The sequence below is a fragment of the Drosophila biarmipes genome, chromosome 3L (genome assembly GCF_025231255.1).
Source record: "Drosophila biarmipes strain raj3 chromosome 3L, RU_DBia_V1.1, whole genome shotgun sequence".
Lineage (NCBI taxonomy): Eukaryota > Metazoa > Arthropoda > Insecta > Diptera > Drosophilidae > Drosophila > Drosophila biarmipes.
This window is the reverse complement of record NC_066613.1, coordinates 9,612,015-9,624,305: the sequence shown is the minus strand read 5'-3', so window position 1 is coordinate 9,624,305 and position 12,291 is coordinate 9,612,015. Positions and strand designations below refer to the sequence as shown.

At 39.4% G+C, this 12,291-nt stretch overlaps 2 protein-coding genes across 7 annotated transcripts; one reads left to right on the top strand and one right to left on the bottom strand.

Annotated features, from left to right (window-relative positions):
• Positions 1 to 2,410: 2,410 nt before the first annotated feature.
• Positions 2,411 to 7,251, top strand: LOC108028797 (CD151 antigen). Of its 5 annotated transcripts, XM_050885787.1 has the most exons (8): positions 2,411 to 2,513; positions 3,151 to 3,377; positions 5,392 to 5,496; positions 5,561 to 5,647; positions 5,714 to 5,905; positions 6,206 to 6,301; positions 6,362 to 6,658; positions 6,823 to 7,251. In XM_050885787.1, the coding sequence occupies exons 4-8, from the start codon at positions 5,570 to 5,572 to the stop codon at positions 6,868 to 6,870; spliced, it is 711 nt and encodes a 236-aa protein (XP_050741744.1). In that variant the 5' UTR covers positions 2,411 to 2,513; positions 3,151 to 3,377; positions 5,392 to 5,496; positions 5,561 to 5,569; the 3' UTR covers positions 6,871 to 7,251. The 5 variants fall into 5 exon arrangements, with proteins under 5 accessions (XP_050741744.1, XP_016956270.1, XP_050741745.1 ...); XM_017100781.3 differs by lacking the exon at positions 5,392 to 5,496 and having other exon boundaries at positions 2,412 to 2,513; XM_050885788.1 differs by lacking the exons at positions 2,411 to 2,513; positions 5,392 to 5,496 and adding an exon at positions 2,542 to 2,771.
• Positions 7,252 to 7,490: 239 nt separating this feature from the next.
• Positions 7,491 to 11,771, bottom strand: LOC108028072 (arylsulfatase B). Of its 2 annotated transcripts, none has more exons than XM_017099713.3 (6): positions 11,695 to 11,771; positions 9,703 to 9,865; positions 9,486 to 9,645; positions 8,944 to 9,429; positions 8,721 to 8,878; positions 7,491 to 8,613 (listed from the first exon to the last, which is right to left on the bottom strand). In XM_017099713.3, the coding sequence occupies exons 2-6, from the start codon at positions 9,811 to 9,813 to the stop codon at positions 7,801 to 7,803; spliced, it is 1,728 nt and encodes a 575-aa protein (XP_016955202.1). In that variant the 5' UTR covers positions 9,814 to 9,865; positions 11,695 to 11,771; the 3' UTR covers positions 7,491 to 7,800. The 2 variants fall into 2 exon arrangements, with proteins under 2 accessions (XP_016955202.1, XP_050741743.1); XM_050885786.1 differs by lacking the exon at positions 11,695 to 11,771 and adding an exon at positions 9,979 to 10,272.
• Positions 11,772 to 12,291: the final 520 nt, after the last annotated feature.

The following is a 12,291-nucleotide window of genomic DNA, read 5'->3' as shown; positions in this document are numbered from 1 at the left end:
ATATTCCTTTCTCTTTATTCAAATTATATATATATTTTTTTATATTTTTTGAGGTGTAAATATATTTTATACTTCATATGATTCATAGAATATGTACTTCAGGAGTCAAGAGATACTGGCAATTCGAGTCGGAAATACCTGACCTGGTCGGCAGACAGAATATCCAGCTTAGGCTGACACATCGCCACGTACAATCGCTGGAGCTGACACCGAGCAATTAGCGGGCACATGACTAAACTGAGATGTGTTTTTTGGCCATTTGTTTGCCCAAAATCTATATGTTTGCGGGGGAGGAGGTGGAAAATGCCCTGAGCGGCGGCCAAAAGGGAACACAATTGTTCCAACTGATTAGCCATTAAATGATTTCTGCCCGAGGCCACAGACTGCACTTGGAGTTGTTTGGATAAGTGTGGCACATGGGAAAACTACATGACTTGAGTTGGTCAAGATCTGAGAGTCGGTTGCGTTTTGTGGTTGTCCACCAAAACGAATGCCAGTCCTCAAGTTCGAATTTCCTGAAGGTGACTTTGCGTGAAAACTTAAATTTGCTTCGGCCAGTATTGAAAATAATTTTTCTACTTTTGTATTAGAAGTTAAATAATTTCTATACAATTAACCCTCGGTAACCTCTCAACTTGTTTGATGAATTATTCAAGAGCGCCATGCATTCTCATAGACTCATTAATTTATTAATGAAGTATGCAAATTGTTGATCTGGAGACCAGAAAGCGGAGAGGTAATAAAACAAGGTATTGGAATTAGAATGGCAATAGACTCTAAAATGATATTATTTTTCCAGAAAATGAATACGTTTATCTTAAAAGTTTTTCAACAAGTTGTACATTTTAAACATTAGTAATTTGTTGCGTTGATAATTATGCACAGGTTAAATTTTAATTATATCCTCTGCTATTTGTTGTCATTTGTAGCCCCCCTCTTTGACTCATTCCAATCACTGTAAGTGCTACAATTTAACGCTTCTGACGCTTGTCACCTTCGGGGAGCTCAACGAGGTTTCAACTCACTCACGTTAATCGGATCTCCGTCAGAATATTTTCATAGGCAAAATTGACTTGCTTAAAATCGAGTTAAGAATCCCCCACAATATTAATGATGGCTTGGCCACTTGTGAGTTTCGATTTTTGTGCAATATTTTATCACGAGGCGCCTGCATACGAGGGTTTGGAAATGTATTTTATGGCGTCTATAAAACGCAAAAGGTTCCCACAGCGAGTGTACGAGATGCAAAATCAACAGGCGGAGTAATTGTTTTTCATTTTTTATTTTTATTTCTGTTTTTTCCATGCAACTTCCACTTTGGTGGGGAATTAAGGGGCCGGCGGCGGGTGGCTGTTAACACGACCATAAAAGTGCTAAACATGCCAGCAATTTGAGCGTTTTTCAACCGTGCTGTGGAGTGTAAGCGAAGCTCCCTCGGTTCCTTGGGGTGGAGCTATTTGTGTATCGGCAGCCAACTCTTTGACCTTAGCTTGGAAATTGCCTACGAAATTACTCAACGCAGCCAAAACTATTTGTGTGGCTAACAACAAAATTGGGCTGTTAATTGGCGAAGGTTACCTTCTAATGCAGCAATTAAACGCGATTTAATCAAAACAAAGGGCTACGGAAGAATTTGCTAGCGATAAACTTGTGAAAGCTAATTGCGGGTGTAGAAGTTTTTTGCCATTTTAACATGTTACATTTTAAACTTATTTGTAAAAATAAATATTAAATGCTTTACGAATATTTTTAATAAAGCTAATAAAGAACTCATAGGAAAAATCCTATAATCCAGATGATCCTTAGAAATTTTAGAAAATTTAAAGCTTAAACAATCAATTTAAATAATTATTGAAACCTAAGTTCAATACCTATGAGGAATTTTAAAACCAATTTATGGTTGATGCTGATTAAGCATTTATAGTGTATGATGAGCTTTTATACTTCCTATAAGAAATAAAGCATTACATTTGACAAGAATACTCCACATAATAAGACTTTTTGGATGGTCTTTATTTTACCACTGAAGTCAGTGATCCCTACCGCTGGCTAAAACCAAAAAATATCACATTTCGTTTGCTTATCAATATTTATATTTTGCAATTGCCCAAAATGAGACAAAGGTGCTGCCTGTGGACGGAACACATATTGTTTGCTCAACGCATTTTCACATGGAGATTCGGCAAGGAAGTCGGGGGAAAAAACCGAAAAATAGATGAATAAATAAGAGAGGTACGAACATTCAGAAGTATTTGCGGTTTGTAAGCGAGCCCCCTCCCCTGGCACCTGCAGTTCGAAGCCTCCAAAGTCGGGGCCCAAGTCGGAATTGTTGTAATTTCGAGAGCCAAGACCAGAAAAAGCCCAACAACGAAGCTCTTTGTGAGCGAAACTAATAAAAAACCGATTGCCACGACTGTTCCCACAACCAGTTTCCAGCGAGCTCTCGAGCGGAGGAGTCGTCGCCGTCCCCACACAACACCATAGGATTATAGCTCCCGAACCACTCACTCTCTGTAAGGCGAGCTCAAAGCGAGGCTTAAGTCCATGAGAAACCAAGTGAAACACATAGTTTTATTTTCGGGCTATATCCCGATGGTCCAGTGATAACTCCGCTGAGGATAGTGCTACCTTGGCGATTGTGACGCAACTTTAAAAGCAAATGCTAAGGCAGGCCCGCAAAAAAGTGGTTTGCCATGGGAGAACTGCAATTGACAATAACAGCAGCAGCAGCAACAATCGAATAAAAACTCAATAACAATTATCAACTGCGAGTGAGGCTCAAAACAAATGCAAGAAACCTGTATTAAAAAGTTTAATAAAATCCGAGCGTAAATATTAACAAATATTGCATAAATTGTTACCGACGTAAAATTCGCGAGCTCTTGCGATCTGAATGAAATACGATAAAGCCGCAAAGAGAAACAGAAAAGCAAAATAAAATGATCGTGGATAATATTTGCTCATTTTATTAAGGGTTCGAATGTTATTTAAGTTATATTAAATAAGCACAAATGATCAATGAAACACGTTCGACAAACAAGTTGCACATAAGTAAATGTCAACCGAAAATCCTTTAACAAACATTTAAACTATTTTTACCGCCGTAAAGTCAAGCCTTTTGTTTAAACCTATTTTTTTTTCAATTTGTAGCCACCCCGCCTTTGGATACTGTCCATTACCATTTCCCACTTCCAAAGTCTCTGTGCATTCAAGTGCGACTAAGACTAGTGGCTGTTTCTCTTAACTTGGATTGTTTTCCTTTGCGTTTTTGCAAAACAACACTTCGAGGCAATTTACATACGCGAACGCTGAGAAAGAAAACCGCCAAAATTGGTTACCTAACGAAAACTTCGTTTGTGCTACGGGACGGCAGACTTGTAAGTATATTTGTTTATCAATTAATGTTTCAGCCAAATAAGGTAGTAATTTTGCATATGCGTAGTTTGTTACGTACTTAGCAACATAGAAATTTAACTGACAAGTTAAAAAACGTTTGCTTTGATAATAGAGATTGTAAGTTAAGGAGTTCTGATTTTAGGACTTAATGTGAAGTTTACTGTTTAAATATATCAAATGTAAATCGTTCTTTTTTACTCTTTTTAAAGCTTTTTTTATTGCTTATCTATTAATCTCGTTATTTTACAGTTAACAACGTTTTAATTAATTTACCAATAAAAAGAATAACACTTCAATTATAATATAACACTTTAAAATGATAATTTTATTTAGTACGTTATCCGATCGTAAATAAGAATATAAAAGTGTGGGCAGAGCATGTTTCAATTAGAGCAAAGTTCTTTAGAGTGGAGGCATTTATAAATGTATAAGTTTTTCTTTAAATCGCATATAAATCTTGTTTACTTTCGAATTTTAAACTAGCATTTTTATGTTCAGTCGCACTTCCGAGGTCCAAACTAGCATCAAAAGAGTTATTGAACTGATAGCTAAATAAACTTCTTTAGAAAACAATGTACATGGCATGTAAGTTCATTAGTTCCCAGAAAATGTTCAATAAAACTTTCCAAGATTTTTTTAACTCCTCCAAAAAAATCGGCGATAGTTTGTCTAGTTTTCAAAAGTGAGAGGACTACGAATCCGAGCTTAAAGTGATCTATTATGATGTGTAGCACGTACTGCTGAGCAATTACCATAAACCTAATTGGTCTCAGCTTACAAGCCGCAGATATAGTGATTCGCCCCGCCGCCAACGCCCCGTCATTAATGGCGACTTTCAGATGACTTACTGTCATCCCAGGCACGATTCCCGCAACATGATAACGCCGAATGAAAAATAGTGAATATTCAGACAGTGTGAGAACATTTTTAATGGCCCCGCCAATTACCTGGCGAACTTTGTGCGGCTTGACTTATTTGAATTTGGAGAATAATGCTCGAAATGAGATGTCGCTTGCCAGCTGCCTGGAGGAGGGGGATCCATTGCTCAGCCCGCAATTACTTTTAATTAGCATTTAGAACATCGCAGTGCCCCAGGATGAATCAGAGACGGGGCGGCACTCGCAAACAAGCCACTACAATTAGCCAGCCATTTTTCGGGCAGGCTATTACTTTGATTTATTTGCTTTGATTGCTCCAACTTCCACTGGGAATTCGCCTCGGCATCGCTGCGCAGCGAACCCTTGAGGTGGGCCTAATGCGTCGCCAGTAACCAAGTATCTTTTTAAGAGCCGTAACTGACAAATCCACATACGCTGGCAGCCACCGCCGATAATGAACGCATGTCTAGGCCCATTGCGTTGGCAGCTTCGCTGCGGCGTCGCCGCTCCCAAAAGTGGGTCATGGTTAAGTGTACTTCGGTCGCCTCGCGGTTCGGGCCCGGCTTAGAAACAGCAAACAGTCGGCCGAAACCACATCTGCGCATGCGCACCACTCTCCGAGCTTCACTCTCGCTTAACAGCTGGAAAACTGCGATTGGCGCGAAGATAGTGGTGTGTATCACTAACATATCCTACACGGAAGAGTTCCCGGATACCCTGTAAATAATTGGGCAGTTCAGACAAAATTACGTATCATATTTTGACAAAAAGTAGGCTTTACAATGTGTTTATTACAGCTTAATAGTACCCTTTCATAGAAACGTAAGAATACACCATTAAAAAGTTTTATTTAATTTTCCCTAAAAACGTAAAATAGGTAATTTAATATAAAGTTAGTCTATTTAACGGTTGGATATTGGAACTTAAAAAAAATATTAATAAATTAATATAAAATACATTTTATATGATGGGCTTTAATGAATCTTAGAATTAACAGGTAGGATGAAAAATAGTTATATATACTGAACCACATAATTTCATTTCTAAACCATTTCTTACTAACCCCAAACCCAATCAAAGCCAAGTGGAAAATAATCTTATCTGTTTCGTCATACAGAGTTGTTGCGCCATCAAGATCCTCTGCATCTTTTCCTATCCCAAATCCTTAGCATCATCCTCCTTGCATCAAATCCCATTTGGAACCCGTCACGTCTAGACAAAAGTAAAAATGTTATTTGTATTTCCTGTTTCGAATTGATTAACCGACAGTTTTATTCCATTAAAAGGAAGACGACATGGGCTTCAGTTCGCGAATGGACTGCTGCGGGCAGTTCGTCAAGTACAGCCTCTTCATAGCCAACTTTGTGATATTCGTGAGTGCCTCACCTAAATGAAATCCATTTTACAAAATATACTAAAATTAAATTTGTGTAATTTAGGTGGGAGGAGCCATTGTCTTCTGTCTCACCCTGTGGACTCTGGTGGATCGCAGCTTCGTTAACGAGTTGCTCGGAACAAACCTGTTCTCAGGAGCAGTCTATGTCCTGCTGGTTACATCGATCATCATTTGCCTGGTGTCCTTTTTGGGCTGTGTAGGTGCTGGAAAGGAGGTCAAGTGTCTACTTCTTACGGTGAGTTAACATATATTGCATGAAGCTAATAAAATAAACGTAAGCTATAGTCAATTTTTTAAAAACAAATTTAAGCCAAAATAAAATTTCTTTTGGCCCTATAAAATCAAACATTTTTTTAAAAGCCTAATTTTAAAGAAATTTAAGTAATTCCCAAAGAAGCATAAAACCATTCCATATTTTATTTCTACTAAGTGCTCCTTCCTAAAATTACCTTAAGAAATCGTAGTTATTATCTTCTAAACTATGATGCAAGCACCATTTATCATGTAGACTAACTAATCGGTTTTTCTTTTGCAGTATTTCATAATAGTGGCTCTGGTTTTCGTCACCATGCTAATTGGCGGCGTCTTGGGTTACGTGTTTCGCGAACGAGTTCAGCAGACCATGCGGCAGGTGAGGCAAATCAATAAATTAGTTTGTGGCACTGTATTGAACCCACCGAATGCTCCCTAGGAAATGCGGTCCACAATGGCCTTGTACGGCAGCAGGAGGGAGATCACCCAGGCCTGGGACTTGACCCAGGAGCGACTCCAGTGCTGCGGAGTGGACACGTGGCACGATTGGAACCGGTATGGACCAGTGCCCGAGTCCTGCTGCCAGGAGCTCTTCGGGGGCCAGCGAAAGGAGTGCACCATCTTCCCAACCATCACGAATCTGTACAACCAGGGCTGTCTCTATGTGACGACCAACTTCATCAGAGATCATGCGGCGGTTATTGGAGGGACCTCCATAGCGGTGGCCATTCTGATGGTAAGTAAAGTCCATATTACAGGTTGATTTCCCTGTAAAAGTATACTGCTAAAAAGATTATTATGTTTTGTGTGAGTCAGTTTAATTATAAATAATAAGAGTTTATATTATCCATTAGTATCCAGTTTATAATTTTATAAATATCCCTGCTTATTTTCTTTCAGATCTTTGGTATGATATTCTCCTGTCTACTGTTCAATATGATCGAATAGCGCCAAAGAGGAGGGGAATTCCATGGCCACGCAGGAAAACCAGATACCAAGGCCCAAAGCCCGGAGGAAACCCATTTTTGAGTTATGTTAAGAGTATTATCCAAATGTATGATAATGTTGGCTCTGCACCAGTCAACTGTCCGTGTGTATTATGTATGTATATACGAGTTTAGAAATCTAGTGAGTATTCAAGAGCGAGAAACTGGATTGTATTGTTATCTTCTGTTTTGTATTATTTTTGTGTAATTTTGTAAATTTAGTCTTAATCTCCTGTAATCATTAACCAAATGCAATTGCTAGATTTAAGCCAGCTTTTCTATTGTTTATAGAGAATATAGTTGTCTGTCCATTGTTGTTTCTAATAAAATTAGTTAAAATCGATTACTCCGGTAAGTTCCGTTTCTGGATTTTGGGCTGGTTTATTCGTGGGGCGTATTAAATTCTTTTTTTTAATTAAAAGAAAATATTCTTGAATACTCCATACAATTTTATTAAAACTAAAGTTATAGCCCAACAAGATTGACTTCGAGAAAATAAAAAAACTTAAATTATTTTATTGCTATATAACTTTGTTGTTTTATTTAATACACACAACTTTAAGCTGTACTACTGTTGCATATTTTCGGGCAAAGTTTATTTGACAAATTAAAAAGCTTAACATATCAACAATCTTAAATCACAATATCGTAAGGGGGAAAATATAGAAAATATATATAGGTCACTGATCTCAGTCTAGTGCAGTTTTTTATCTTTAAGGCGAAAGTTGTTTACATAATTTGTTATCAACAGTGATACCAAAAACAGGGGCTCAATACAAGCGAATTTCTGCTCATTTAATGAATGTAGTTTTAGGGCAAAAATAAAGAGTTGATGCTTAAAATTATTTGTTTTTATTACAAATTAAACTATTTTTTCCTACAACTACAAACATTACCTAATTGCTAAGCCTATAAAACTTCCTATCACAACCCACGAATTTAATAAACATTTATCGGAACCTGATCCCGTTTCCGTGTTGTTCCACCACTCCCAATTTCCGTTGTGGTAAGCCGGATCAGCCCGTGGATCGGAGATGGGCACTCGGGCGCTGGGAATCGCAGTCCGACGCACTTGCTCCACCTCTTGGGCTAGTTCCTGCAGTTGGCGGGGATAAAGTTGCGCTAAATTGTACCGCTCGCAGGGATCCTTTGCCAGATCGAAGAAACAATGGGCCTTGAGGGGCTCACATCTGTATTTCGGATCCAGAGGATTTTGGCCCTCAACAGGGAGGCACTTCTCGGTGGCTTGGCTTCGCATTTGAAGGATGCGATCCTTAGTTAGTCCTCGCTTTCCCAGGGCGCGTTGAACTTCCGATCCCAGAACATGCTGCTCGTAGCTCTCACTCAAGGGATCGGCTTCATTGGATTCGAGTTTACCCAGCCACTGGTCGTATTTTCCCCCAAAGCTGCTTCCGTTTACGTACTTAAGATTATCTCTCATGTACGAAGAGTAACCGAAAACTTCATCCAGAACGTGAACCATCGTTCTGGGCTTCGGTTTCTGATTGGCACTCAGCGCCGGCCAGAGATTAATCCCGTCCAGCTGAAGGTCCTGTGGCAGAGATACTCCGGCAGCGCCAGCCAATGTGGGCAGCCAATCTACGGCATGGATGGCCTGGTTGGACACATAACCTTGCTCCTTTAGCAGCGGACTCCACAGGGCTCCAGCCGATCGAATGCCACCCTCCCAGGGGGATTCCTTTTGCTGTTGGATTAAGACAGGAAACAAAATTAGATTAATATTTAAGATTAAGATCTTAAAGAACCACCAAGTGTAGTATTTTGAAACCATTGGTTACGATAGTTACTTACACCTCGATATGGATAGTTAGATCCAGCGTTGGAGTGTATCCCGACAGTGGGAGCTCCATTGTCCGAGAAGAGTAAAATAATGGTGTTATTCAGCATGCCATTGTCCTTCAAAGCACCAATCGTCTGACCCACGCTCTTATCCAGACTGGATATCATGCCTTTGATCAAACAATACAGATGATAAAATAAGTTCCCATAAAAAACCCTTTAGATAGATATTCACCAGCGTAAGTGCGTCGCTTGGGATCCTTGATGTGGACAAATTTGGCCACCTCCTCCTCGGGAGCCTGCATAGGATTGTCCTCGTTGCCCGTGTGCACTGCCAAATGACTGAGCACCATGAACAACGGCTTCCTCTTGTCGTGCTTCTCAATGATCCTTTTTGCTTCGGCGGTGAAGGCCTCCGTGGCGTAGGTTCCATGTGCCTCGGGACAGGGCTCAAGATCCCTTCGGAGGTCCAGTCCTGCCGAGTAGTTCCGGTCGAGCATTCGGAGCTGGTGGTCGTAGTAGTCGATGTACCCGTTGTAATAACCAAAGTGATGGTCGAATCCGCGCATTGTGGGAGTGAGGTCCTTTCGCCAGAAGCCCAGGTGCCACTTTCCCACCAAGTGGGTGGAATAGCCCGCCTCCCGGAAAAATTCCGGCATCAGGCGCTCTCGCTTGGGCAGACTCCAGGGCTCGTCGGTTATAATAACAAAGTGCTGCATTCCTGGCAATATTTACCTATGAAAAATAACCCTTTTTGTTTTGTAAACTATATTTAACCTGTGTGTATGGGATATTTTCCGGTCAACAGGGTGGACCTGGATGGCGTGCACAAATTGGGAACATAGTGCTTGTTGAGCAGAATTCCATTGTAGGCCAGGGCATCGATGTTGGGTGTGAGAATCTGATTCGAGCCGTGAAAACTCACATCGTTCATCCCCTAAATGTAGTAGCACGTGTTAACAAGTAGTTACTGTTGCTTAAAAGTACAACTTACCATATCATCTATCATTATTATCACTATATTCGGCTTGGTGGCATATCCAGATCCCGTTGCCAGACTGAGCACGGCACTCACTGCCAGCAGACCACGGATTCTTCCCGACATGTTTATACTCCCAGGGCCTTGACTTTATAGGATGGAGAAATTTGCCTCTGATCTAATAAATTGTTTAAGACAAATTAATAAAAGCGTATACACTTTTACCGCACTCAATCTTGGCACACTATGTATTACGGAAATATTTAGTAAGTAATTGCTAGTAAAACTAACTTCGGCTTATTGTTTTTGGCAATATGGTGAAATGCCAGCTTGTAACTCTCCGGATTACACTATTGCACATCCAGTCTCTTCCGAATTTTCTTCGCCATAATTGGCCGTTGTACAATCGGCCATCTTCCACAGGTGCTGCCCCCCAACTTCTTCCTCCTGACCTATCCCATGGCCCAAAGTAGCATGTGGCCGAAAAGTTCATTCAACCATTCGGGCGACTGCTGGCTTTTTACTTCGTTGTATTTTGGCAACAATGGCTAAGGCATTATATAAAACGAAAAACATATGAGCACTTGCATACTTGGGCTTACCTCCGCTGTGAGGACTGTAATTTCTTTTATCTTGGCTAAAACTGGGGTTTAATTGTCGCAATAGGCCATAAAAGCTGGCAACAATGAAATCGGGGCAGATAAGCAAGACAAACCATAAAATCTATGATCTGTGCAATTGTTTTTAGCACTTCAGACGAGTTTCATACATAATTTGGCTGGATTTAAAAGTGTCGTGCGAACGGGATGGGAATTTTAGTCACGACATGGGGACTGTGACTGAGAATGGGAACGCCCAACTGTCAGGTGGTGACCCTCACAGCTCGTTAATATTGTGACCTTGATTAAACACATGTGATGTAATCAATATCCAGTTCATCGTGCATCAATGGAAAGGTTCTTGAGTGGAAGCCCCCATTATGACACTGACTAGTCCAATCAAAACTTGTTTATTGCAATAAAGATCTCCATTTTTCCGATTCGGAAACTTTCTGGACTTGAAAAACGTGGATAACCACTAATAAGGTTTAACCACATTTTGCGTTAGCCAATAAAACCTCATGTAGTTAAACAATTAAAAAGGTTTGGTAAGACCTTATCGGGGTATTGCAAAATCTTATTATTTTTAAAAAAGAGAAATACAAAAATGAGCAAACAATATAATGTTAAATTCAAAATATCCAATACTGGCTCAGTTTAAGGCAGTACTATAATAAATAGGATCATAACTAATTAACAAATGTAATTCCAATTTTTAAAATGTTCTTAAGTTAATATTCAACTTAAAAATTCCACTAAAGCAACGTAACTTTTGTGTACTACTACTTAATCTTAGCATTTCTGAAATGTACTTAAGGAAAGTGGTTCTTGAGTGCAATCGTTTATGTTTTATGGATCCTCTTTATGTGTCATAAAGAAATCTGTTGTCACAAGCGTTTGTTTATTTCATTTCAAAAATTTTTCTCTCTTTATAAAGTCATTATAAAAGCAGAGACTTTTTTAATTCGGATGTTATAAGCGACGCAATAAACTGGTTCAGAACGCAAAGCTAGCGGACTTTTTGTTTTAGTTGCTAAATAAATAATGGTATATTAAGTATAAATGATGCTTTGCTTTATATTTCTTTGATTTCTTTGAATCTGGCTCTGAGACCATTTCAAAATACCTTAGGCACATCGATTTTCAATACAAATTAATTGATTTATAGTTACTATTTTTTTGTTTCATTTATGTATTATTATAAAAGCTTACGGCCTTGGTAAATTAATTTCGCCGACAATATATTGTTTATGTATGGATTTATAAAAATAAGAATTAAAAATTATGGAATATTTTAAGGGAAATTGGTTGCGCAACACATTTATTAAGTAGCTTCTTCTGTTAAATATGTTTCAAGTGTGCAACTAGGTTGCTAAACCTTTTTAGCACATTACACTAAACACTTAACTGTTTTTCCGCAATCAGCTAAAGGTCTTAACGATGGAGGGTGATCGTCGGCGATCCTTCCCCCAGCGGCTTCTCCACTCGACTAACCGCTCCGCTGGATCTTGGCGCTTTTAAAGTGACAACGTTTTAGCCGTCTCAGACGGCTGTGACGTCACGAAACGTGCCCGAAAAATAAACGTATACAACTCATAGCACACTGCTATAAAACAGCCACAGAAATTATCGTACGAAAGCGAAACTCAGCGCTTTGAGGGGCAAAGCCAAAACTGCTTTTGCAAAGACAGGCAAGCGAGGAAAAGCAAAGGCAATTTTAAGGTTCAACGAACCTTTAAAGGGTTCGGGGAAGAGCTGGAAAGAAAACGAAAGGTATTTCGAAATGAGCTTCATTGTGATTGTTAACTAAGGTCGGGGTTCTCATAGCCTGTTGATAAGTCGAATAGGTTGATAAGCAGCAAACGGGTTTGGTCCGCTCTAATTGAATTGATTAGTATTCTATCATTCGATTTCGTTCGATCTTGGCCTCGCAGATTTTTGCGCTAACTTAAGAAGGTTATTAATTTTACGTGTTCAATATTACAAAAACTACCATACAAAAAAT

Excerpts from the sequence above, each read along its gene's own strand:
- LOC108028797 (XM_050885787.1), top strand. The coding sequence starts at position 5,570 with ATGGGCTTCAGTTCGCGAATGGACTGCTGCGGGCAGTTCGTCAAGTAC. Across the intron at positions 5,648-5,713 it reads TAGCCAACTTTGTGATATTC|GTGGGAGGAGCCATTGTCTT; the intron begins GTGAGTGCCTCA and ends TGTGTAATTTAG. Across the intron at positions 6,302-6,361 it reads TTCAGCAGACCATGCGGCAG|GAAATGCGGTCCACAATGGC; the intron begins GTGAGGCAAATC and ends AATGCTCCCTAG.
- LOC108028072 (XM_017099713.3), bottom strand. The coding sequence starts at position 9,813 with ATGTCGGGAAGAATCCGTGGTCTGCTGGCAGTGAGTGCCGTGCTCAGT. Across the intron at positions 9,646-9,702 it reads TAATAATGATAGATGATATG|GGGATGAACGATGTGAGTTT; the intron begins GTAAGTTGTACT and ends TACTACATTTAG. Across the intron at positions 8,614-8,720 it reads CTAACTATCCATATCGAGGT|CAAAAGGAATCCCCCTGGGA; the intron begins GTAAGTAACTAT and ends TTAATCCAACAG.